The sequence below is a fragment of the Plutella xylostella genome, chromosome 9, assembly GCF_932276165.1.
Source record: "Plutella xylostella chromosome 9, ilPluXylo3.1, whole genome shotgun sequence".
Classification (NCBI taxonomy): Eukaryota; Metazoa; Arthropoda; class Insecta; order Lepidoptera; family Plutellidae; genus Plutella; species Plutella xylostella.
Genome location: NC_063989.1, coordinates 5,835,088 through 5,862,469, shown reverse-complemented (window position 1 = coordinate 5,862,469; position 27,382 = coordinate 5,835,088). Strand labels below are relative to the sequence as shown.

General features: G+C 37.6%; 3 protein-coding genes and 1 non-coding gene across 7 annotated transcripts; 3 read left to right on the top strand and 1 right to left on the bottom strand.

Annotated features, from left to right (window-relative positions):
- The first annotated feature begins 1,532 nt into the window (after nt 1-1,532).
- On the top strand, nt 1,533-13,110 carry LOC105383303 (protein draper). 4 transcript variants are annotated; one of them, XM_011553337.3, is made up of 9 exons: nt 1,548-1,750; nt 5,878-6,126; nt 6,523-6,649; nt 9,067-9,178; nt 9,551-9,668; nt 9,745-10,628; nt 11,565-11,825; nt 12,485-12,610; nt 12,689-13,110. In XM_011553337.3, the coding sequence occupies exons 2-9, from the start codon at nt 6,005-6,007 to the stop codon at nt 12,952-12,954; spliced, it is 2,016 nt and encodes a 671-aa protein (XP_011551639.3). In that variant the 5' UTR covers nt 1,548-1,750; nt 5,878-6,004; the 3' UTR covers nt 12,955-13,110. The 4 variants fall into 4 exon arrangements, with proteins under 4 accessions (XP_037964100.2, XP_011551638.3, XP_011551639.3 ...); XM_011553336.3 differs by having other exon boundaries at nt 1,547-1,750; nt 9,745-11,825; XM_038108161.2 differs by lacking the exons at nt 9,551-9,668; nt 9,745-10,628 and having other exon boundaries at nt 1,553-1,750.
- Nucleotides 12,368-12,441, top strand: Trnai-aau. Its single transcript has one exon. It is a non-coding gene; the product is annotated as a tRNA-Ile (tRNA).
- Nucleotides 13,111-14,175: 1,065 nt separating the features above from the next.
- On the top strand, nt 14,176-21,465 carry LOC105383304 (von Willebrand factor D and EGF domain-containing protein). The gene is made up of 11 exons (XM_048622991.1): nt 14,176-14,335; nt 14,578-14,717; nt 14,910-14,996; nt 15,293-15,367; nt 18,271-18,319; nt 18,612-18,680; nt 18,993-19,116; nt 19,494-19,607; nt 19,980-20,160; nt 20,521-20,715; nt 21,182-21,465. Exons 1-11 carry the CDS (start codon nt 14,333-14,335, stop codon nt 21,402-21,404), a joined length of 1,260 nt encoding a protein of 419 aa, XP_048478948.1. The 5' UTR covers nt 14,176-14,332; the 3' UTR covers nt 21,405-21,465.
- A 1,870-nt stretch (nt 21,466-23,335) lies between these two features.
- Nucleotides 23,336-26,968, bottom strand: LOC105383334 (fibrillin-1). The gene is made up of 6 exons (XM_038106577.2): nt 26,494-26,968; nt 26,248-26,359; nt 25,973-26,055; nt 23,980-25,890; nt 23,672-23,787; nt 23,336-23,465 (listed from the first exon to the last, which is right to left on the bottom strand). The coding sequence occupies exons 1-6, from the start codon at nt 26,580-26,582 to the stop codon at nt 23,389-23,391; spliced, it is 2,388 nt and encodes a 795-aa protein (XP_037962505.2). The 5' UTR covers nt 26,583-26,968; the 3' UTR covers nt 23,336-23,388.
- Between the last annotated feature and the right edge of the window lie 414 nt (nt 26,969-27,382).

The window sequence follows — 27,382 nt, the reverse complement described above, 5'->3', positions numbered from 1 at the left end:
GCAAAACGATTCTGATATTGGATATTCTTATTGTTTTTATGGTATATTATTATACAGTTATGGCTTTAATCAAGTTTACTATATTAATAAAATCGTACAAATATTATTCAAATAAGCAAATACTTACCAAGTTTAGTCTCTCTCTAGGTACAGCAGTAGAAGAGGTTAACAATTTAATATTAACTAAGTGAAGGACTTAAACCCCAGTATAAACCTAGCAGGTGCAGTTAACATCAAAGGGAGTGTACACACCTCACGGGTCATCGCTGACGGAGCAGTTTCAAAGCTTTGTACAGCCCTAGGTATGGCTGTACATAATATACCTACACCTATATACATAAACATTTGATCACCGACCAAATACACCGAGCTATCACGTCCTTTATTACCGTCATATAACTTATTTACAGGGCACTTAGGTAGCCTGAACTAGCTGGCATTATATAGCCTTTTTCAAATGTATATGTACGTAGGAGTACCTACATAGGAAATGAAACAGATAAATAGAATAGAATAGAATAGACTTTATTGACTTAAAAACAATTTACACAAATAACAATTTACAATATAACGCAATAGGCGGCCTTATCGCTAAAAGCGATCTCTTCCAGGCAACCTTTGGGTGGAGGAGAGACTTAAAGAATAAATCAGGAAGGTGTACAAAATGTAGTAAACATTCATGTTTAATAATAAATACTTAAATACATACATACATACATAATGTAATCAAAGTTATATATATAGATTTATATAATATAGTATATATAATAGTTTATATAATACTAGCTGTTCCCACGCGCTTCGCTTCGCCCTAAATAGTTTTCCCGTGGGAATTCCGGGATAAAAATTAGCCTATGTTTTTCCCAGGGTCTAGACCGTATGTATACCAAATTTCATTCAAATCCGTTCAGTAGTTTTGGCGTGAAAGAGTAACAGACAGACAGACAGACAGACAGACAGACAGACAGACACAGTTACTTTCGCATTTATAATATTAGTAAGGATAGATAAACATTCTAGTAAGTATAATTGAGAGACAGTAAAAAAACATCCAATACTTACATCGTTACGTTTACCGTGTGCGATTATATTAAACACATCCTATAAAGTTGTCTGAAACTATTCGGCAATTTATGTGTTTATCCGCAACAATCTATAAATGTAGCAAATGCAACCCCCGCTGACAATACGTATCGTCTCAAATATCGCCAGTTGGAGTTATCGACGCGGAGACAAAGTAAATAAACATTAGTGGGATATAGGGGCTGCAGCCGCCCCCGCGCGACAGTCTGACGCCAACTTTATCGGTCAGTAGTTTGTTACAACTCTTTCATGTTTCTTCTCCCCTGGTATTTGTGTGATTGTGATAATGTGCTCTAGTTTCCTGGTAGTCTGGTACCTTCATTTCAGGCTACAATACTTTGGGGCAGAAAGTAACAATTTCGTGAATTACCAAAACATTACCAACACTTATTCAGTGACCCCATCAAAAAACCATTATAGGTTTACCCCAAAATAAACTAAGCTAGCTAACATAATATTGATTTTAATTCTATTTTATCGCCTGAACTAAAAGAAGCGGCACACTCTCATAGCGAATGTTTGGGCTCAGCGTCCCGCGTCCCGATCCCGACCCGCATCCAGTAGTTCCCCGGCCAGTCGCCGCGAGCCACGAGTGTTCCGCGCACTCCTGCTATCCTGGTAGTTCAGTGGAGTGTTGATAAAGTGAAAATAAGGATTTCAAGCTGAGGTTTTTGGACTTTTTTATATTTTTACAAAGGAAATTATGTTGCAGTTATTTTTCTTATAGGTACCTACGTAAGCTGGTAGTTATGAAGTTATTTATTCATTCAGAAGTGTTTAGCTACTTAATATAAAATAATATATATCTCATTATGCATATGCAGGGTGGGCAGTAACGAAGTACCGACTATTGTTACGAAAAATCGTGCTGCGAAGTGATTGTTTGTTTACATAAATCACGTAACTTCCTACTGTAAATTGTTTACGAGAATTTCATGTAAATTTCCATCAGAATAAAACGAATAAGAATAATTACCGTGGTAAGGAAACGAAGATCAATCTTTTAATGCAGTCTATTTTACATTGAATGAAAGAAACATTCTCTACTCGGTTCTTAAAAAGCTCTAATCTACAGTAAACAAAAGAGATAAGAATCCATTACACGAAGAATACTTCAATTAATCAATTGAGCTGGCTTATATGTATCATTGATTACATATTATTCTCCAACTGATATATTTTTCACCTGTGCCTGTGACACTTGAGATCAAACTGAACTTGTAGCACTGGGATACCTGTCTATTTTGTTCACTATACCTAATCTCCTAGCCCGTAGATGTAAAAGCTGGTTTAATAATTGTTGATGAGCTTAACTAGACGATGGTAAAATCATCAAGCCACTTGTGTCTCAGATGAGAAGCATCTGTTGGACTAATATCCGTGTCAATGGGATAGGGAACTTTAAAATATTTACACAGCAACTCGTGGGATGTTCTAAACAAAGCCTTATTATTATTATACAATACCTTAGGTATTATAAATACATACCTTTATAATTTATTTCTACCTACCTATCTTTTTTGAATTAGATACATGTTATTTCTTTCTAGAAACGGCAGCTTTAGTCAGGTAGAGATCTCTCCACCTACTTATACTTATGAATAGCAAAAATAAACTCGATTAGCCTACTGCCTGAATAAACAGATTCGCATACCTGAAATAAAGGAATCACATATATTTCCGTAAATCAATAGCACAGCTGCAGTTAACATCGCACTTCCTGTGAACTACTTTATTTACTATACAGAGAGATAGAATAATTGTTGTTATTTTGTTATCAATATTATCATAATTATATTCTACAGTGTCGTCGAATTTTACCGGGTAAAAATCATTAATTATCAGCTTATCAGTGTTAAATACTTATATGATCCTGTGATATCCGTTTCAATATGAAACTTAATATTATCTATAGGTATAATATTTGAAAAACTGTCGGGAATACTGACATATTTTTCTCACTCTCCATTGTACGGCAGTTAGATGTTTGCCTACCAGATGTCCATTATTAACACGACCCACTTGCTATATTATGGGTCGGACGCAATAATAAATAATTCACGAATAAACAAACCCATCTTAGCTGAACGTTGCGCAGTTTATAATCCAACGGATTTATGTACGGGACCACGGTCTCAAATTTTAGAGCATTTATCTATAGGTTAAATTTTACTACTAATAATTCAGCTAACTACTTACCCAAAAACTCTATAGCAATGTAAATACACCAAAATACATATTATTAGTTATATTCTTAGTAGTTGAATATCCAAGAAAATAATCACAAACATCTTACTAACAATTATAATTCAGCTACTAGATACGAGTATCGTTTTGTAAATAATTATGCTTATTAACACTAGCCAGATCTTCTTAGCATACAGTACCTACTAGCTAGATGGGATGGGATGAGATTCAAAGTATTGATTATTTAGCATCAAGGCTATAATTAGCATAGTTTTAGCATAACTTTAAGTTTGCGACTATATGTATATGTCGCAGGCATCTGGTTGAATCTCTTTTTGGGTTGAATCACTAGCGCGTTCATTGGATGGCGCTATTCAATTGTATGACTAGGCTGAACGTTGGCATTGGTTGTACAAGCGTCACAAAACGTCCAACAGTCAGTTGGTGAATTAAGTTCAATGTTTCAACTAGATGCCTACGACATATACAAATCACAGTAGTAGATCAGTACCTATTTTCAAACATAGCTCACAGTCACACTAGTCCACACATGAGACTCGGGCGGAAGAGTCCTATTTGTAGCCCCCTCTATTTTGTATGTAGTTATTGAAACTGCTCCCGCCTGACAAAACACTCAAACTTATCCAGTTATCCACTTGATTGATGGAAATATGAATTCTATTGTCACGAGAAAGAGGAAGCGATGGGTTCCGTCACTACAATCTAACTATTATCTACTGCGGTGTGTATTATCGAGGAAAATTGGAACTTAGGGTTAATTTTGATCATCTGATACAGATTTTTAAAAAAACTTTTTGGAATTTGGTAGGAGATCTGTATAGCGATTCAGGAGTAGCTATTCCAGATATAGAAAGTTAATTCCCAGTCAGTGTCGTTATATCGCAACGATAAAGTATACTTATCTTCGGTGAAAATTGAAATAAATATGATAGTTATACATACATATAATCTTATACAACATAAAGATAAGATATTATCTCAATCTCTTTGCGGATTTCAAACGGAGATTTATCTCTGCCTCCGGATTCGGGCACCTTTTGCATATTTTAACCTCCATATCGCGACATAATAGAATTTCAATAGTGTTTTCTCTGATTTCACTGCACAAAAGAGGTTAATATGATTTTGTTTTATTATTTTTTCAGATGAATATAAAATTTAACCTCGGTAAGCGCAAATCGAAATCATTTATAATGTTGATATTAAATTCGAAGTAATTACTTCCCTACTACTATTTTTCTGTTTTTTTTTTACAGTAATGTTTACAGATATTTACTTTAGTTTACTTAGACATACAGACCGTACAGTACTGTAATATTGACTGCGTTTACGAGTATGTAGGTACTATTTTAAGACGAACACAAAGCAAATACAAATCATGTCACTCATAATCAAACCTTTCTTCGCGTTATACTTCTTTCTTCCAGTAATTCCACTCCACTTTCATTCAACTACATTGGACTCACTGTGCAGTGTCCCCTTTAGATAATATTTCTAGGGCTGCCACTTTCATGTAATGTGTAATATAGCGATAATTTTACAGGATAAGTCAAACTTTTTGCACAATGAGTATCCTGTTTATCTTTAAATGTTTCATGAATCGGATGATACTCGTATTATTAAAATATGTCACTTCAAGATATTTCTCATGGAAAACTCAAACTGACAGTACAATATACTATCCAACATAGTTGCATTTCAAAACAATTTATGATATTCAGACACAGGTAATTTATTTAATCATCTTCAATTCGGTGTTGTTGTGGGAACTATACGGCGTATACCTATAGCATAGTAAGGTACTGAAATTACGTAGGTAGGAGGTTAAATTGATCGCTAAACTTTCACATTAATACTTTCTAATAGTCTTATCATTTACTAATACTTATCTGTTGTAGCATAATAATTACATGACACGATACTACTTTATCTTACGCAGTTCCCTGACACCCCAGAAGCTTAATCTTTTTAACATGTATCGTTATAAACTTGTAAGCGTTATATTATTATCTATCGCTTGTCTCGGCAACCCTGAAGATAAGGGGACATCGCCACGATTCTCATCAATCAGCGCATCCTGTCGCCCAATTGCTAAACGCATGCGAAACGTCACATCTGGATGCGTACACGCAGCCGCGTCAACGACTCCACTGTATGACGGAATAGGACCCCTCTGCGATTGTACCGTGCTATTTTTATCCCATCTTTAAGCCTTCCAGGGCCTATTCTAGTCATGAACAAAAATAATAGACTTTTCTTAGTTCGAACGATGTTTAAATTTATCGAATGATTAATAAATAATAGTTAAATGTTTTAATTAATTTAAGCAATTGTTATGGTGAGGATCTCCCTTGGACGTCGTCAAGTATGACATACTGTGTCAATGTGTGAGGTCAACCAACTCATGCGCAGGATGGGGCGATGTAAAGAGGGCATCTGAATTAATTTGTCGCATATCGCATAGCTACAACGGCTGCGGCTTGGGGCAGTGAATTCCTGGTGTTATGAAATGCCATTAAACGTTCAACTACCAACCTATATTTTCTTCTTAGATAAGTACATAAAATTTAACTAAGTAGTGTGTAGATTTACCGAGTGATAATAACCAAAAGTGACTAGAAAACCTCAACTTGAAACACCAGAAAAGTAAAAATGTGAGTGAAAATCCGCGCCACGGAATCATGGATAAGCGAAGACATTAGTGGTGTTGAAAATGTTATTAGTGAGCGATGCGCGAGGATCCAGAGCTGGGTTATGGTGGGCGGCGGCGGTGGTGGCCCTGGCGGCCCAGGTGGCCTGCCTACACGGACCCAACGTCTGCATACAGCAGCAGAAGTAAGTCTTTCAGTTATCCTGTAGTTTGGCAGTAGTATTATAAATTATAACGAGTGGATGCGTTGTGGTTGGGTAAAGCATTTATCTCTCCTATTATACAGTGTGTTGCCAAAAGGGGTGACTCAGGGGGTAATTCTAAACAACTTATGTTCTACTTTTTGTAACAGCCTGTAAATAACATAATATTGTATATGCTATGGTTATTTAAAGTTCCTCATACCGTTAAGATAGTCAAGATGCACAGACCGACTCTCTTCTTTTGGCCTCTAGAGAAGGTCATTTCCGGGACTGATAGCTGACCAGTGATTTTCGCAGATGAAAAGATTCATCTTTCTCCCCTATTCTGTTCTCTCGCTCTCTCCCTCTACACCCTAATCACCTCTCTCTCCACCTCAGATACAACGTGACGAAGCGCGTGAAGTACCGAGCGCCGATGTCGGTGCGCTCGTACGAGTGGTGCTTCGCCGTGCCGCCGCGCTGCTCGCGCTGGACCACCGAGATGCGCGACCTCACGCGGCTTGAGGTATTGTACCACTGTAGCACCCTGTATTATCATCAGCAACATCCTGTATATTTATTTAATAACTTAAAACCTATCATTACAGTTACTCCAATGCGATAGGCAAGCAAAACAGTTTTTACTTAAAATTAAACCCTATATCTTATTATTTATAACATAACACAGTAGTACAGTATATGTGTTGTATAGATAGATAGATAGATAGAATATTCTTTATTTGTACACATAAAAGAAACTTACAAAAACTTAAATACTAACAAATATGTACAAAAATGGCGGTCTTATCGCTTAAAGCGATTTTTTCAAGACAACCTTAGGGTGGAAGGATATTTTGTATACCCTCTATGGTGCAGGACCACCAAGATCGAGATGCGCGATCTCACTCGGCTTGAGGTACTATGTGTTGTATACTCTCTACGTACCAATGTAGCAACACCCTGTATTGTAAACCCTCTATGGCGCTTGCGCTGCACCACCGAGATGCGGAAAGGAATAATAATAATAATAATAATAACAATTTATAGGTCAGGCCGGGGCCATAGTCCTTCCATAGTCCCAGTTATCCAGTTGATTTAGCACTCCACTCCATAACCCTGTGTTAGTTTTCTCCATATCCTACAATAGTCCAGCACTAACCGGGGATTTTCCTTGGGTTTTCTCCTATAGTTTTTACATGGAAAATCGACGGTTGGTGTCACATTTCATATAGATTAATGTTGTCAAACGGGCCTCTACATGTTCGCTTCGGCCCCGCGTGTTTTGAAACTATACAAGGCCAGAACGCACCCATAGTGTACTAGCACTGTATAGTTTCAAGTTAAAAAATAAATTATTTTACTTGAAAATATACACGATTTGTGCGTACTAATCGCGTATACTTTCAAGTTGGGATTTACTGAATCTTTCTTGAAAATATACATTGCTATTACGCACATTGCTTGATTGGCTTACTTGTCACATATAATTTATACCTACATGCTGATTCTGATTTACTTAACTATTTCGGTAAATGTACATGACTACAATTTACTTGTTCTGCCTGTCATACCTACAGAAACTTAATAAATAAAGATGAACAAGCTCTAATTTGATTGATAAATTGATATTTATAGCAATGATACTTGCAAGTAAGAATACTAACATCTTATTATTTATATGACTTATGAGTAATACCTACTACATTCACGATCAATGAATATGTCCAAGTAGCAAAAAGTCAACACTTTTTTTTAAAACATAGTAGTAGTAGGTATATAGACCCTATAGACCTATTACAGACATATTTTTCATAAAGTTTTGAATTCACCGTAATTGTCTTTTATGAATTGTTCTACACCCTCTTCTGATATCATTTTAACTATTTACAACAGTTCTACAGTTTAATTTAAATCAATTTACTTTTTAAGTGTACGATGTAAACAAAAAACACGTTACGAAAACAATTCCAAGTGCGGACTGATGATGCAAGTTTAGAAAGCAATAGACTTATTACTATTTCGCATGAAAGAAAGAGAGAGCAACAATTCAAAAGGGCTACCTGGTAACTAATCACGTATAGTTTCAAGTGCTCGCATTGCCGCTTGGCACTTGAAAATATACACGATTAGTACGCAGTGGTAACTGCTGCAGTATATTTTCAAGCCATAATTTTGGCCCAACTTACTTGAAAATATACGCGATTAGTGCGTAATGGCCTTGTATACTTTCAAGTAAATTATGGCACCATTTTAATTTGAAAATATACGCGAGCAGTCCCAACCTCTGCGTTCTGGCCTTGTATAGTTTCAAAACACGCTTCGGCCCCATGCACGCCTTCCAAATAATGGTAAAGACATAACAATAATAATATGTGGGGACATCTCACACACGAATGAGCAGTATTGTGCAACATGGAACCGTCTTCCACTACGTACTGCTATGATATCAGCTATATAGATAGCAAATCCTCATCGTTGACCTAACCTAACCCATCTATGTAAGAACAGGCTCGGCATCAGATAAAAGCATATTACCGCTGTAAAATAATATAAAATTGGCATTAATATTAATTTTATACCATATTTTCTTGGTATTCAGATAAGAAACTAGTGTACACTCAGCACTGTCATTAGATACAAGTAGAACTATGTATCCTTGACAGAACTAGATCAGTGCTTACACAGGTACCTTACTTCTAGTTTATTCAAGTAGGTAACTTTATAAAATATAAGCTGTTATAATTATGTGAGTTGAATTCATAAATAGTTTTTCTGCTTCAATAAATAAATTGTGCAATAAGTACTTAATGGATTAGGTAAGGTCTGCTGAGGTGAAGGGTTATTACTGAAACATAATTTAACAGCTTCCATCCTATGGGATGATTCTTAGAGGAACTATTTTTTTGGTAATGTAAGCCATAAAATATATATTTTGTTTTTCAGAATGAGGAAAGAACTGCGGAAGTAGCGGTTTGTTGTCCTGGATACAAAATGAAGGATATCACGTGCATCCCGGTCTGTCCCAGCGGTAAAACTGGACACAAATGTACCCTGGGTAAGTAAAATATCCACCAGCAAAATATCAGATCTAAAATAATCCAATAACACGTTTTCCTAACAGTACTGGTTTATTTCTATTCTTAGAAATCACGTCATTCTTTTGTATAGCCTACCTACCTATATCACCTTTTTTACACTAAACAATATTCTGTAACATAAACACAACAACAGAAACATGAATTGTTTAAAAATACAGTTATGGAAACCAATTTTATAAACACATCCCTCAGTCGCTTATTGTGCGCCAAATAGGCGATACCATTTTCATGATATATATTTTAATTAGTTTCTAAAAAAGGTGTTGAAATGTTAATATTCATATCGAAGGTAAAACGCTTCCAAAAATATATCAAATGGTTCTTCACAGATTGTCCACTAAATAAATGGGGCCCAAATTGTACGTATACCTGCAAGGATTGTGTACATGGCAAGTGCTCTCCGACCAATGGACAATGCCTGTGCCAGGAGGGATGGCAAGGTGAGAGGTGGGTTACCACTTGAATTCAAAGATACAATCTTTTATTATTAAATATTTTAAATAAATTGGTCCCATTCTTTCAGTTGCGAGATTAAATCATCTCCCCCTATCCCATCAAGTACTACGGAACGGGAAAATATACTAACCACAAGCACTTTAACTGTACCGAAGTCGCTAACTGTAGCTTATGAACAGGATGAGAACTTATTGACTACCGCACAAAGTACTAGTGCAGCTGAAACTATATTAACGACCAAGCTAGACCCTGTGACGACATCAACTCATCCAGAGACGATAACAACCACCACAGTGCCACCAGTATCTTCAACAACTACTAAATTGATACCAATCTTAAATAATTCTGACATATTGGCTGGATTAGATGAAACGGAAAAAGCTAGCACAGAACGTCCGAATGTTGTAACGTCTGATTCCAGTACGCATTTAATGAGAATTACTACTGAAAAAAGGAAAAATGAAACTGAACTGAATGATATATATACCACGACCATTGAAAACAACATTTCAGTAGTGAAAACAGAACAATCAGGAGTTTTAGATGACAAAACTAATGCAATTCACCCAACAATATCAACTACAACGCAGACACAAATGATTTACACTAATGCGACATTACATCCTTGGCATAAAACAACATCTTTAGTAGAGGAAAGAATCAAGCAAAGTATTTTAGAACCTATATACAATATCATGAAAACTCCCGATTTAAGAAATACTATAACAGAATCAGCCACAAATTCTACAATACCGGTACAAAAATATAAATCTACATCATATGGCACCACAGCACCAACTTCTACCTCTATGCCAACGCTTAAAAATACTCACGCAGTATATAAAACAACAAGAATTACTACAACAAAGAAACCCGAAGTTATTTCAAAAATCCTACCAGCCACCAATAAGTTCAAACCGAAAGAAATTTGGATAAGACCTACTCAAAAAGGTGAACTAACGATTGTAGATACAAAATTGAAACCGTCTCACGAACCAACTGTCCTCAGATATATCAAAAATGCATCTAAAGTAGAAACACCTGTCACAAGCACCACACCAAGAACGATAATAGTATCAATAATTCCGACATCACTGTCGTACCCCTCCTTTAAAAAAATTACTCTCACGACCTCTTCTTCTGTAAGCACACAAGAATATGGCGATAAAAAGCAACATAATGTTGCGCTTGATTCTCAGACTGTAACTATATCTATGTTGAATAACAGTACTTCAACACTGCCACCTACAACAATAAAAACATTGAGTACAGCTATGACGACAAAAGTAAAGACTTTTATAAAAGAACAGTTTGTCCCAAGTACTACAAAATCTTTGAAGTATCACAGCACTGAAACCACTGCACCCTACGTAAATAAAACATATGTGTTTTCTATCAGTAACACCACTAACAGCACGAGCATGACTAATGCAGTTAAAACCTCAACTTATTCTTCTTACCTATCAACTACAACTCCTGTTACTTCAACTAAAGCACCAAAAAGAAACCTCACATCTGATTTAGAGAAATTCGCAAAAACTATTGTGCAAACACTATTGTCTGAGGAAGATGAGCCTTCATCGAAAAGACCTTCTACAATCAAAACGACCCCTACTTCTACTAAATACCAATCAATATTAACAACCAAGAGTATAGCAGCAGTTAACAAAACCAAAGAAGTAGCGGAAGCTAATGTTACGCCAAAGTCTTTATTAATAAAGAATACCTCAGTCACAACAGAAGGGAATTACCGTGATTTAAAAAAATCTACTAAACTAACAAGTGTTGTAACAACCAAGAAAGATGTAGAGGTCACTCGTAGTACTAACATCGTAACAAGCACTGCAGAAACACCAGCTGAAGATGAAACTTTTCATATTTTGACAGAACCGGAGCATATCACAGCCATGATCGATGACAAGGGCACAAAGACCAGCTCTCTTGACCTCATTTCACTCCTCAGTATAGCCGGTGGTGTTATGATGTCTATAATAACAGTTGCAGTCATTATCGTCATGATAGAGAGGTGTAGGAGACCAAAGTACGAAGACATAAGAAGAGCTAACCAATTGCATATGAAAACTATGATGGATACCAATGGTCCGCCGCCTTCATATTCTAGAAGAGGCTTTCATGCGCCATTGCCAGGTAAAAACGAAAATTGAAAATTATTACTAATGTTAGGTATTTTCTGGAGTCATCCGGTATTACAGATCGTAATCGTAAGTAATCCTGCTTCTATATATTTTCCTCAGCTTGCTACTTTGAAAGAATTTTCATATCATAAATTGTGATAAACTTTGTATATAGTCCAGTCAAGGAATGAGGTGTAGAGTGCGTGAGCAGGTAACTAAGCGATTCCTTCAGAAACTTGTTCAGGGGGCTTAGGTTGTTATTAGCTAAAAATATAAGCTGAAAACCAAACATTCGTACCTTTATCCCCCCCTCCTCCCCCCCGCTCATCACCTAGGAGTCAGGACTTTTGGTATGTTAACAACCTAAGCCCCCTGAACAAGTTTCTGAAGGAATCGCTTAGTTACCTGCTCACGCACTCTACACCTCATTTTGAGTCATTTATTGACTGGACTAATAAGGTAAGTAGAAGTTCAATTTTGGATAAAATAGTTAGATTAGTACCCCATATATCGTTACTTAAGAAATCATAAAGGTATTTCGCAACTTGAAGCATCGGCCCATTAGCTCAGTTGGTTAGAGCGTCGTGCTAATAACGCGAAGGTCGCGGGTTCGATCCCCTCATGGGCCACAATTCTTTTTACATTTATTTATTGTCTATGTAATATTTTCAGATCCACCTACTTTAGATAAATCCTGCCATTACCAACCAATATCAACTTTGGATAGAAATTTAAAACAATTTATGAGGCCGGTAACGGTCCAAGCCATTTCACCAATAATGATTGAGAATTTTCGAGGTAAGTAGAAAATAAATATCTGACTGATAAAAATGTGCACCTGCAGAATGAATTCAAATGAAATTTAAATTTTTGTAGGAATTTTGGAATGTCACTATGATCATTTACCACAAAGAAGGCAATTTGAAGAAAATATTAACACAGCGCCATCTATGAGCAGTCCACATGAACCATTATACACACAACTAAGCCAAATGAATTCTATTCAACACGAAGCACGGTTGGAGGTACTTGATCCATCGCTAAATGAGCCTCTATATGCTGAAATACCCTGCTGGAGGCCACCCTCAGAACATGCAATAGAAATTTTAACAATCAACTCTGAAGCAGTAACGGAATTATGATCAGCCGATAAAAATTACCAAAGTTATAAAATTGGTGTATTTGAAATTTGATTAACATGATAATTGTTGAAGTTTCGACATCAAAATATAGATGGCGTTACGTATAGAAATGGGAATTGTGGTTTATTATGGTCGGGGCAGTATTGAAGTGAAAACTATTATTAATATTTAGTAGGTAGTTAAGTATATTAATTATTACGTTAAATATAAATAATAATTTAAAATATGTTTTTTATGTTATTTACTTAACCTAATTATTTGAAATACATAGTATAGGTACTTAGGTATTATAAGATAGGTGATAGTTTATTGTAGATAAGTAAGTAAGTAAAATTCTTATTTAGGACTGATTGTAGTATAATCAGACTGCAATCAATCCTAAATAATAATTTTAGGGTTTAGCTTTTTTAAGGGGTAAAATGATTAAAACCAATTAAAACCACCTACCTAGTAAAAGATTTATAAAACACTTGCTTTACCCGCAAGCTCGCAATGAAATACTTATATTCAACATTGAAGGCTTATATAGGTCTACTTATAGGTCTTCGTTATGAAACTTATGAAGGACAGTAAAGTTATACCCGTTGCAAATGGTATACTAAGTCGCAAAGGGGTAACTCAGGGGGTCATGCAAAACAACTTTTTTTACGAGATTCTGTAATATTTTCAATATAAAATTATTATTGAATCAGTTAATCCATGTTAAAAATTGTAGCAAAAAAATACAACAGGAAAAGATAAACTGTACACAAAATGCGTTTTGCACACGGAAAAGCTTATCTTTGGCACTTCCTATGGAGTCGATGATGACATTATTATCATAATAAATTAGAAGAATTAGGGTTCACAACATATAATATAAAAACCTTACTCTGCAGTGTTCAATATCATGAACTACAGTGTAGGTACAGTAGACATATAAAGTACATATTATACAGTTATAACATACAAAAAGATTAAAAGAAAAGGGCCTATTTGTAAAAAAGGGCGTAATTAAGAATTCATACAGTATAGGTACCCAAATCATGATACCTTGAAATTATTGCAAAATTTTCTATAATGGTAGGGGTTTTTGTAATAGTCATAAGATATCTGAATCTAATAATCTTGTGCGTTTAACTTGGTAGGAAGTGGCAGCAACATAAATAATACATTTGTAACTGATAAAACCTAATCTAAGTATTTAAAAAATCTGCCCTCAGTGTATCTATCAAAAAACAGAACCATCGTAAGCTCTAGTAAATGATTGACCTTATTAATTTGCTGAGTTCAATCTGTGGATCTCAGTCCTCGGAGTCATCAGTGTCCTGGGCAGCGCTGACCGAAGCGCTAGTATTGTCAAGAACCGTGCTAAATACTGTTTACTACTTAGCCATACATGGTGAGTCATTTATTATGTCATCTTCTCAGACCTCTGGCTTCTGCCGGCCTTGGTGTCCTAGCTAATTTGTCCTTATTTGAGTTGTTTGATAACAAAATTTGGATACTTGGCCATTATCGACCTTATTGTTTTTCTGCACAACTTTTGAACTAAAGTTTGCTTTATCTTCTGATTTTTAAGTTTGCTTCATCCTTTAATTTGGCACCTATCTTCAAATTTATCTCTATTGTGTGATTGTTCAGATGTGGAGTGTCTCCCTGCTAGTGGGGGCGGTGGTGCTGGCGACGTCATGGGCGATGCCGCAGCAGACCAAGTCAGTGAAGGGAGAGCACAGCGGAGCTGGCTTCCAGCAGAACGCTTATAATTCTACCAACTTCATCGGGTTAGTACCTACTTAAGATTCTTACTTTATTACCTTTTACATTTTATTTTTAAACTTTTTAAAAAAAGTGTCCTTTGTTGGTAGGTAGGCAATCATAGGCTTAGATTGGTGATTGATGGAGCGCTCTCTACGAATACGATCCTAGAAAATTAGTTCCTAATATTATTTTATAAACAGTTTTTTCCTTCACAGGCGGTTTTATGAGAACGTGCCCCAGACGGGCGTCCCCGGGCCCGGGCAGAGCCTCACACAGCTCAACGAGACCGGACATTCAGCCGGGTGAGAAAACAGCTTTATTTACTTTTCTGTAGATTGTGATTACTGTGTACTTTATAGTAATGATGGTGTATCAAAAAGTACTTACAGTAATAAATCATAAATTTGGAATCCACACGTACCTACCAAGTACTAAGAAATGTCTTGAAGTTAGTTTAAACCTAATAAGTAAGTACCTCAGTATTTACATTGTTTTTATAAGGAATTCTTATATATCTGATCATTGTTCATTAATTTTCGCAGCTAAGTTTCGATCTTTTGATTCTGATCCCAATATTTACTTTTGCCTAAATTTTCAGAGGGTTCTACAGCAATGGATCTCGTATTCGGGCTCCTATAGACTTCGAAATTGGCGTCTGTTACATTGAAGTTCCGTAAGTTATTTTTTGGATAATAAATAACATAGGGCAAAACACCCAGTAACTGACCATGTGCCAGTAACTGACCACCTTCCTCTTCAACTCCAATAAATAAGAAAAATAGCCAAGCAGGGCCATCTAGTGAACATCCAGTCTATTTTGTGATTCATTGAGAGCATTACTGATACAAAAGATTTTGCCAGCCGCCAACAGATGGATAGTGAGCCATCGAAAAAGTTCAGTTGGCGCGCGAACCGAGTAAATTGCAGTTGTGACTAACGTATTTGTTAAGGTAAATGAATTTTTTGATCGTAAAATTTACCATGAAAAAAATTTAAATCATTGAAAGAAAAAACTATACCATATAGATTTAATTATAAAGATTACGTTTTTGATAAGATTCAGCTTGTTATTTCCCGTTTGATTGTTTTTAATGGGGTGGACAGTTACTGGACGACAAAACAGCGATTTTCCAATAACTGACCACCTATGTCGGTTATTGGGATTTTTGGTTGAAGCTGAATTTAGGCAAAATAAGAACGTAATATTAAAGCTCATATGTGCCATTTTCTTGTGTCAAAATATGAGCATTCTATCTTCACTCCTTCCATTTACTGACATAGGTGGTCAGTTATTGGGTAAATTGGTGGTCAGTTACTGGTATTATTATATATGATATATTTTTACAGCTTTCAGCGAAATGAAGAAGCGCCAAGATAGCAAAAAAAGTATAAAAAAGGCAATTCCACTTGTCTGAGACAAACTAGGATCAACAAGACATTCCAAAATAATTCAAGGTGACATGCAAGCACCTTTTAAAATATAGAGAATTCAAACACAAAGTCCAAGTTTGTTCCAGATTCGGTATTAGCTGATGAGGAAGATAAAAACGCTAGTGGAGCATACTATCAGCCTAGGATAATGTGGATTCTCCAGGATAAAGAAAGATGTCACCATTTTTCCTTAAAGATAATCCTCGGAGCAGTTCCTTCAAGAATGCAAGACCAGGAGACAAATGGCTTTCACCATCTCACTCTACGAAAATATACTCAAATGCTATCTTCAGAACAGCTGAAGACGTACCTAACCAATGCCAGCGTTTGTAAACCAGATGAAATTGGTTCCCCGAGCACAAAAGCACTTGGCGAACAAGACCTCAATGACGCTATTAATGACCCAACCCGAATATACGTTACCGACGAAACGCGCCTCCACATTTTTCCAAAGACAGGCAAAGCCACTTCAGCAAAATAGGAAAAAGAAAGCATCTCTACAATGCTAGCACCCTCAGCCGGTACACCAACACGCCCTTCAATGGCATTATGAACGGCCAGCGGATTTCAAACACAACGGTAAAATTGGCACACAAGAAATGGGGCATTCTTCTATAAGTTGTTACCACGACCAACACCCCAGCCATTTGGAACCGATACCACAACTATCCGGAATCCACTGGCAACGCTCTACTATCATTGGCAGACACATTAGTCCAGCAGCGGAAAATGCAGAAAGTACAGCGATGTTCTGCTTCAGTGACGCCTCTTCAACGAGGCAAAGATTCCCTGTCCCCCTTGCAGAAATGACTACTCCTGTCTTTGGCCAAATACTTACCTACGAAAGCACGTTTCAACAGCATCCTAAATATTCCAGTTGAATCCTCAACAAAGTCATTGAAATCCCGTTCGTCAAGGCATCCATCTTTGTATCCTGAAAAACTAACCCCCAATATCTGATTCGGTCATAATTACAATGGCTAGCCTCAATGACTCTTTTAGCCGCACTGAAAGTCTCTGGGTGGGGTTTCAGCAATAATGAAAACCATCTGTCTCTGGTCCTACATCCTTCAAAGGACCGGCGGGGAAAGGGCCTACTTTTCCGGCGGGGAATTTATGTTTTCCCAGGCCGACAATACAATCCGCCACGATTCCTCCTCCTCATCAGTTGATACCGAATATGAAAAAGACCGGCTTTAGCGCTTGGATTCGCTACTTTATATTTAAGAAAATGCTCGTTACTGGCACCATGAATGCTTCATGGGCCTGTCCCACTGATCCTGGCTTGTTCCGGACAAACAAAATTGCCCTTTCTGTGACTTATCTGAAGGTACTACATTGGGGCCACTTAATCTCCCTGAAAGCTGTAAATTTAAAATGCGTGTTCACTATGTGCATGTCTGTTTATTCCTCTGTTTTTAGTATTTAACAAAAATGCATAAACTTGTGTTTTTAATAAATAAATGGTTGATTATTAGGATAAGATATCACTTAAATTATGCATTAATCTGATTAATTAATTTAATGCACTTTTCAGTTAAGAAACCTTGAGCAAAAGTGATGTGTCACACATTAAAAGAGACCAGAGGATCGGTACTATTACATGAAGTAATAAAATAAATAAATAATAATAAGATTTAATCATAATTCCATTTTTAAACCATTTTAAATTGGTGGTCAGTTACTGGCATCGAGTGTGGTCAGTTACTAGATTTTAGTGGTCAGTTACTGGGAAAATCACTACTTTTTGTTTGCAAAAATATATAAAAAAATGAGTAACTTCTACATGTTTGCTATTTACTCAGGAATGTAGCCCTGTTATTCTAGTTTCTAAAACAAAAATCGGATTTAATAAGCAATAAGAATTGAGCCCGCTACAGATAAATTACTGGAACAACTCCCTTAAGGTGGTCAGTTACTGGGTGTTTTGCCCTACATAGCATAATTATTCTATATGTGCACTTCCCGGCTACAGGTACAATGTAAACCGTATAATATATAAAACATTATGGGACTAACCCTGTACTGATTTATAAAAAAACAATAAATTTCACTATCCTTAGCCTTCATGCTTTGCTTGGTTCGTTTATTATATCACATGGAAAATTGTAAACTAACTAATTGAAAATAATATATTGTTCTCAGAACGGTGCAGCTGGTCAACGACCCCTCACACATTCCAGCTGGAAATGGAGTAAGTTCACTTTTTTCAGATTTAATAGCATTTTACGCAGTATAGAAAAACCGTGAACCTAACATTTACGTTATTACTCTGAATACAGTCGTAAGCATAAACTTCATTATCAGGCATCAAACCCTCTACATACTCAATTAAAAAAACATTCAATTTGTTTTTTCTTATAATTTACAACAACAAACAACAAACTCATTATGCGATTGATAAATTATGTAATAATGAAGTCCGAAGCTGCCAGCACCACATCAGTCGTTTGATTTTGTATAATAACAAACCTTCCATTCCCCAGTCACGGCCAGACCTGAGCCGCATCAGGACCTGCTGCAAGGGCTACGTGCGGAGCATCCACAACTTCAAGGTTGTATTATTTATATTAACAATATAATTTATAACTATTTTATATTGTGTTTACGACCCTTTCTTAATAAATGCATCAATATTTCTGTCTGTGTAAATTAAGGCAGCAATATTGATTGGCCAGCTGAAAACCAGCGCTGTGGCCTTATCGTTCACTATTGTTACTAGCACATGCTGAGCTGGTGTCTTTTTGACGCTTTAGACAGCAACCTTGTTTTTTTTTATTGTCTAATTTTCTTGTTGTCAGTGTATCAAATCAGTGTTGTTTTCTTTTTTTCTTCAGTTTTTTTTTCATACTTGTATTTCCTTCAAGGTGTGCGACCCTGTCTGCACCAACGAGTGTGTGAACGGGCTCTGCACCGCCCCGGACACCTGCACCTGCTTCCCGGACCACGTCACCAACAGCGCCGGCTACTGTGTCGCCACCTGCCCTATAGGCGAGTACCTTTGTTGAGGCACTCTGTTTTCCCTTCCGAGTTTAAGGACAGAGTTCTTTTATGGCAGATATTTGTTTTGATCAAATTTTCTTACGGAAGAGTTATGCCATGAGTCACTTTTGATTGCTTATAAATGTGCGAGATTTCTATTAGGAGCTTTCGTGCTGATATCAATTATATTACCAGCGTTCATAAGCAATTTTTTTTTTATTAATTTTCAAAACTATAAGTCAAAAGCATAATTTTTATGATATCATTCACCCTATGTATGTACTTATATTATTATTATGGACCAGCTAAGTATGTCTTTTGTATCGTTCCTTACTCTCTGTTCTATCCAATAAGTGTTTCTGACTTTCCGTATCCGATTTTTTTAGGCTGCCAGAATGGTCATTGTGCTGGTGGGGAGTGCCTCTGCGATGATGGGTTTAAGCTGGATACCAACGGACAGTTCTGCGTACCTGTCTGTCAAGGAAACTGTGGTGGTATTGGTAAGTATCTCCTGATTCTCAATCGATCACTATCAATATTAGACTAGCAGTATTAGTAGCAGCACTAGCAGTATTGGAATTCTATACATAAAGTTTATTATATAAAATTACTCTTTGCGATGAACAATCATTACTCTTACTCATCATTTGCTATTTGCAGTCCTCTGCTGGATTAGAAAAAAAAACAGTCACAGATCCAGTTTTTTTTGTGATCTGGTCGTTACTCCTTATCAATTATTATCCTTATGGCGGTTGATCCTCCGCATTTCCACGGCTCCACCATACTTTAATCCAACATTGAATACCAAATGCATAATGGTACTACCTATGTAGTTGACAATGGCAACTATATCCTTCCACATATCGTTCTAGGCAACTGCACCAGCCCCAACACGTGCGACTGCAAGACCGGCTACAAGTCCACGGCGGAGGGGTCCTGCCAGCCGGCGTGCGACGCCTGCGCCCACGGGGACTGCGTGGCTCCCGGGGACTGTCGCTGCCACGACGGATATGTGAAGAGCGAACATGGGGAGTGCACGCCTTCGTGTCCTAAGTAAGTGGTGCTGCTGCTAGATAATTTTGTTTGGTTTTACTTTCTGCTCTTGCAGCCGCTACACAGGCTCGTTATCGACGAAGACAAACGTCACTATATCGCGATTCGCCATAAATACGGCCCTGTTATTGGTGAAACACGCATAAAACGAGTTTATCGACGTCGATTACGAACCACTGTAGGTATGCCTGTTGTGTAGGCCCGATAAACTTTATAAATTAATTAATTATTACGAGAAGAGAGAGTACGAGTGCGGGTTGGTTCGATTGGACCACATTTGATCACTTAACTTTTAGACACTTTATCTTCGCAAAATTCGTAACCTCACTGACATTCCCCGACCTTGCCCCCTATCTGCAGAGGATGCGGCTCATCCGGCCAGTGCGTGGCTCCCAACGTGTGTTCCTGTCCCCTCGGCCTCGAGAGGGACGCCGGTACCAACGAGTGTGTGGCGCGATGCTCCCAGCCCTGCGTCAACGGCGTCTGTTCCCCGGGCAACACGTGCATCTGCAACCCTGGATATGTGATGGATAAGGCTGACCCTACTGGCAGCAGGTGGGTTTTGTTGATAATTGTTTTTATTGTATGTCATCAGGTCTATGGAGTTAGTGTGCACCAAACCGCAGCATCTAAAGCCACATGGTCCCCTTGTTACAAAGTCGCTGTTCTTGTCAAGCTGCGTACAGACCGGCCCAAAGAACGCCCAACGATGGATATTTATCATTCATAATACAGGGCAGATTGCAGCAACGAAGGTCAACGAAACCCGTTCGTTGGGGTTCGTTTGGCCGGTCTATACGCAGCATGACAAGAATATTTGCCTTGGGCGGTAGACGTCACTGTTTACACGATTTTCTATAGATATTATTTACAGATTGTAGTAATTTTAATCATGCCCATCACCTTCTTCTTTATTTTGTCTTAAACTCAATCTTCGTAATCATATAATTTGGTACCCAAACAGACACCAAAACCATACACCAGGCATTTATAACAACCCCTCTTCCCCGTACATTTCCAGATGTGTCCCGCACTGCCCCGGCGGTTGCCCCAACGGCGTGTGCACGATGCCCAACTACTGCATCTGCAGTGTTGGCTTCGTGAAGGACCGAAGTGTGAAGGGCCGGCCCTCGTGCGTACGACGGGTCCGCCGCTCCGTCGTTGACGAGGTCCAACTGCCACAGTCCCAGTGGAAACCGGCCGCGGTACCGGTCGCACTCGCTTTTGATATTGGAGATTACTAAGAGATCTATTGGTATTGGTACTGCTCTGAAAGTTTCAAGAATAAAGTTGGATTTTTAATGACTATTTATTTTCTTACAAAGTATAATATTTATGGTTATGACTATTCAAAAATCGCAGGAAGCCAGCGACCACTGAAGTGTATCTATATAGTAGAGGTCTAAAAAGGCTTTATTATTAAAGCGTTTGTAGCTCAGTCGGGTAAGCACCCGCTTCTCTCGCCAGAGGGTTCGAATCCCGGCGCTGACATGTACCAATGAGTTCTTTGAATTTAAGTACAATGTATACCATCGCTCTTATGGTGAAGGAAAACATAGTGAGGAAACATGCATAATCTAGATTTAGCACATCTAGTGATGTGTGAACCCACCAACCCCCAGTGGACCAGTGTGGTGGGAAAAGGTCCAAGCTTAGGAAGGCAGTTTAGACCTTGGGCATATGGAAAAAGGTTCCACTCGAGAGAGCCAGGTAGGTATTTACACCCCCACAGATAATAAAATAAGCTTTATTATCAAATTCTAAAAACTTTTTTGTATTAAAATTAAATAATAATATCATTTATATCATGTAAAATTTTATACATTCGTTCATTACACCGAATGATACTTACTTACCACCGCATACACCATTTCGGAGAGATTCGGTCTATCAGAAAAATAAACGTCAATACCAAAAAGAAGTTTATATATGTCGCAGTCATCTGGTTTAATCTCCTGTTTGATTGAACCGCTAGCCCGTTCATTGGATGACGCTACTCAATTGAATGACTAAAGAACAACTCGTCAAGTGGTTGACTGTAACGTCCAACGTCTTGACTGAACGTTATTCAGCGAAGTCGTTAAATGGGATATAGTATAGCAAATTTGTAATGTCTGCTAAGGATGAACATGACCAGACAAGAGTCAACAAAAAGACTATGTTACAAAGCTCTCATCTAACAAATTAACTAAACAATAACAATAAACGTACCTTGATATTGCTGTTCATAATTATCCAGTTTCAGCACATTTTTATCTTTGAAACTATCCGCCGGCGGTGAAATAATAGGTAAATCCATATTGTCACACTATTTTAACATAAATAACGCACTTTAAAGCTAATTTATTTGCAAAAAATAACAATACAAGTGCTTTTTGTGTCAGCTGTTCGCTGTTAGACGCCATATTTGTTTTATTCACCACCTGACTGATTTTAAGTCCGCTAACTAGTTGGACGTTTTGTGACGCTTGTACAATCAACGTTCGGCCTAGTCATACAACTGAATAGCGTCATCCAATGAACGGGCTAGCGGTTCAATCAAACAGGAGATTAAACCAGTTGCCTGCGACATATATATCAGATGTCATTAGGTATACCTAGGTACCTAGTCGCTGCCCATATCATGATACTGTCATAAATTGATACCTCAGTAATAGAATAGAATAGAATAGAAATCATTTATTTGACACACAGCAAAAAAAATATGAAAAAACAAAAATACAGTAAATTTCAAAAACAGCTAAGTACTTATATATAAAGAACTTAAGTAATAATTAAATCAAACAAAAAAAATATATGTACCAGTACAAAACATTGGACAATATGCTGCGTGTCAAAAAGGCACATCCACTCAGCTATTGCTGCGCCTTAGAGGGAATTACTTCCGATGTCATGATACTACTGGGTTTCTGCGGTTGTCTTGATGATATTAGTTTTCGCTGATAAGTTAGTACGAAGTGAAAATGAAGCAACATTTACGAAGTAATTTAGTGTCAAGTGGTCGAACTAATCTATCTCGGAAAATGAGGTATTATTTGTCGAGACGGGGCGCGGAGGTCCAGCTAGATGCAGGATTAGGCTACATAACCCTATGTGTGTTCTCCACCCAAGAACCATCGACCCTACCTAACACACATCATTGATTTTGCGGATATAACAGGCATACACATAAAAACTTTAAGTTTTACAAAATGTTTATTGTGATCTAATAATACAATCTTGGTAATTTCATTTGTCATTTAACTCATTTATGAGTAATTTCAAATTAATAGACTGGGTCCTTTCAGTCGAGGAATTATCATCATCTGGAAAAAAGAAATAAAGATTTAGAATAATAAATAGAGTTCTCTTATATAAATTTATAAGGGAACCGGTTTTGTTAAAAATCGCCCCTATGTCGTACCGTTTTTAGCTACCGTGTGGGTGAAAATCAAAAGGAACTTATTATTTATTAAGTATACCTACTTATAAATTAATATTTAAGCTTATAAAAAATATATTATATAAGTACCTTTAGTAACGTAGCTACCATTGCTGTTGGAATAACACTTCCAATACAAGCATCCGATCAGGATAATGATTACTATCAACAGCAGTATAGAGCTTATTGAAATCCACAGGATAGATCTAGAAATTAGAAAATAATTATCTTATAAACAAATATAGTAAGTACTCTTTTACGAAAAAATAAATAAATTTTCACAAGTAAACCAATTAAGTAAGTAAATTAATTAATTACGCAGCGCAGGAATATTTAATCGGAACGTGCCATAAATGTTCAATTGAAATCTAAGTAAGTAGATATATGAAGAAACTTACCCATCGCCAATATCGCCATGTGAGTGTTCTGATGGTGGATTACATAATTTCATATCGCTTTCATCAGATTTATTACAAGTATCTTCCAAACAGCAATCGTTTAAATCGTCTGGCATACAGGAGCCATTTTTAGATTTAGTGAATCCGCTGAAGCAAACGCACACATCAGGAGCAGCGCAGGTAGAGTTCACACACTCCTCACTGCAAACTGGAATACATGTGGAATTGTCCAGGGTATATCCTGCTGAACAATTGCACTTGTTAGGAGCAACGCAGGATCCATTGCCACACTCGACCTCACAGATTGGGTCACATTTAGAATCCCTCCATGTAAAGCCTGAATCACACCAGCACGTCTCTGGCTCAATACATGCCCCGTCAGGGCATTCAGTAGAACAATGAGGAAGGCAAACATGGCTCTGGTCCGTAGACTTCACATAGCCTGGAAGGCATTCGCAGTAGTCGGGGGCTTGACAAGTGGCGTTGATACAAGTCTCATTACAAGTAGGAATACAAGTCATATTCTCAAATGAATACCCAGCAAAGCACTCACAAACATTAGGTGCGACACATGATCCATTACCGCAATCGTAATCACATACTGGTTTGCATTTGTTTACTTGCCAGTCATAACCTTCATTACAGTGGCATACTTCAGGAGAAGTGCAATGACCATTCTCACAACCCAAGGTACATTGAGGAACACAAACGTTTCTGCGGTCGATTGATTCAGTGTATCCTAATTTACAGACGCATGTGTCAGGGCTATTGCACGTTGCATTGATGCACATATCTGTACAGATTGGCTCACACGTTCCATTCCCAAATGAATAGCCATCGTAGCATTTGCAGGTATCAGGTCCGATGCATGTTCCGTTACCGCAGTCACTGCTACATATCGGAAAACAATTATTTCCTTTTAATGCATATCCAGTATCACATCTGCAGACTTCCGGCTGCACGCACTGCCCATTCTCGCACCCAAAGGAACAAACTGGGAAGCAGGCTGTGTATTCGGCAGATATCTTGCTGTACCCTTCGAGACATGAGCAAGCATTTGGAGCTGTACATGTAGCATTGACGCACGCGTCACTGCAAACAGGCACACAAGATTTATTTTCAAATGTATATCCATCATAGCATTCGCAAACATTTGGCTTAATGCATGTACCATTCGTGCAGTCTAAGTCACATACTGGAGCACATTTTTCACCTTGAAACGTGTACCCGAGGTCGCATATGCATAACTCTGGTTGAATGCATTTCCCATTTGTACATCCATTTGAACAATACGGATCGCACATGTATGTATCTGTGGATGATGTTATGTAGCCGTCTGTGCATGTGCAAGTATTCGGAGCGTCACAATAACCATTTATACATGTTTCGTTACAAACCGGAACACACGAATTGATTTCGAAGGAATAGCCAGGGAAGCATTCACAAATGTTTGGTGCAACACATGTGCCATTGCCACACTCAAAATCGCAGGAGGGTATACATTTTCCGTCTTGTAGTGTGTATCCTGTGTCGCACCTGCATACTTCAGGTGACTCGCATTTTCCATTCATACAGCCGGTAGAGCAATATGGTGTGCAGATGTGTCCACTGCTTGAGGACTCTCTGAATCCATACAAGCAGTTGCAGGTTTCCGGGGCGTCACAGGTAGCGTTCACGCAGGGCTCGGTACATATTGGTTGGCAAGTATTGTTAACATTTTCGTAGCCGAAGTTGCAACTACATGTGTTGGGCTCCATACATGTTCCATTGGGGCAGTTAGAGGAGCAGTGAGGCTCGCAGTAGTTTTTTTCTGTGTCAGATGAAGTGTATCCTTCGTTACATTTACATTCTCCTGGACTATCACAGTAGCCGTTGCCACAAGCTGGTATGCATACTGGCTTACATTGTAACCTTAAAAGAAAAAAGAAACAAAATAATAGTAAGATAGTCTAATGGGAATTCCCTTGTTCAGTAAAACAATAATGAAACATACTTGTCAGTTTCAAAGGTCCAATCTGGGTCTTCTTCCCTGATGTATCCACTACAGCATTCTTCTACGGTAGCGAGGTAAGGTCTCTGAAACACCATCAATAATATCAATAACAATAGTAAAACAAAATGTTAATTTTGTTTTGCAGACAATGGCATGGCAACATTGACTTATATATATAAAATCATTGCATGACAGGTAAAAGTTTTTCATTGCTCACGCGTGTATTATTTTCCCCCCTAACTACCTACTTTAAATGTGGTAATTTCTACGCAAACCTGAAATGTTCTGATGTCAGGTCGAGTCCGAAGCCTGGTTTTCCTTCGGAACCATCCCTTGTAGGTCTCCACATAAGTCCGCAGGTATGTAACGGCTACTGCTTTTGTTTGCCTAAAACACAATTAAAGGGTTTTTCATATCTGCAAAATATGATTTAAAACGTATTGTAAGAACATGCCTATTTTGATGCATATTTATTTCCTAAGCTCATACAGCTAAGTAAATAATCATCATTAAGTACTTACCAAACCCTTTTAGTGCAAACACCTGTAGAATCTGCGTGTATGAAATTAATGGAGACTAAAGGAATGAGAAAAAATCCGTTGAATTTCATTTTATTCTCTGTTAGCTTCCACTCACTTGCCGGGTCCGGTCCGCTCTGGACTTCACGATAAGGGCCCACGATGGACACATCATCGATAAATAGCTCTGTGATTTCATTGGACTATAAATATTAAAATCATGTGCGAATAATTACATCGTAATCAAGAGAGGAAGTCACACAGTTAGTCCAGTAAAAATATATTACATTCTCACATAGGTTGACTGTGACTCACCGAAAAATTCCCTTACATACCTATCAGTATCTCATAATCGTCACAGGGAGTCAGGCATGATATTAAAATATGAATGACCTATGTATGCTAAGGACGCCACGCACCGACCGGTGTGATCTGAAGCTTTCAGGATCTTAATTTACAATATCATACCAACCATCTTCTACATCAGTGTTTTTCAACCTGTTTGATGTGTTGAAAAAATATTTAATACATCGATCATCACTTTATGTCCTCTAGAGGGCGCTATATACATTTTAATGTAACGTCACATAGCAATCGCGCAATCAATACGCTTCTAACGATACCACATACATCAAAATCTATCAAGCCGTTTAGGCTACAGGAGGGAACCAAGAAACAGACAAACATACATACATACATACATACATACAAACATATAAACATACAATCGAAAAACATTACCCTCCTCCTTCGGCAGTCGGGTAAAAAAAAAAGTATTAATTTATTAAGTAAGACTCGGTTCTACCTTTTTTGGCATAACATTTATTTGCCTAATCTTGTATTGCATAGTAACGTTTGGTCTAAGTCTCGTTTCGCCGAAAATTTCCAACTG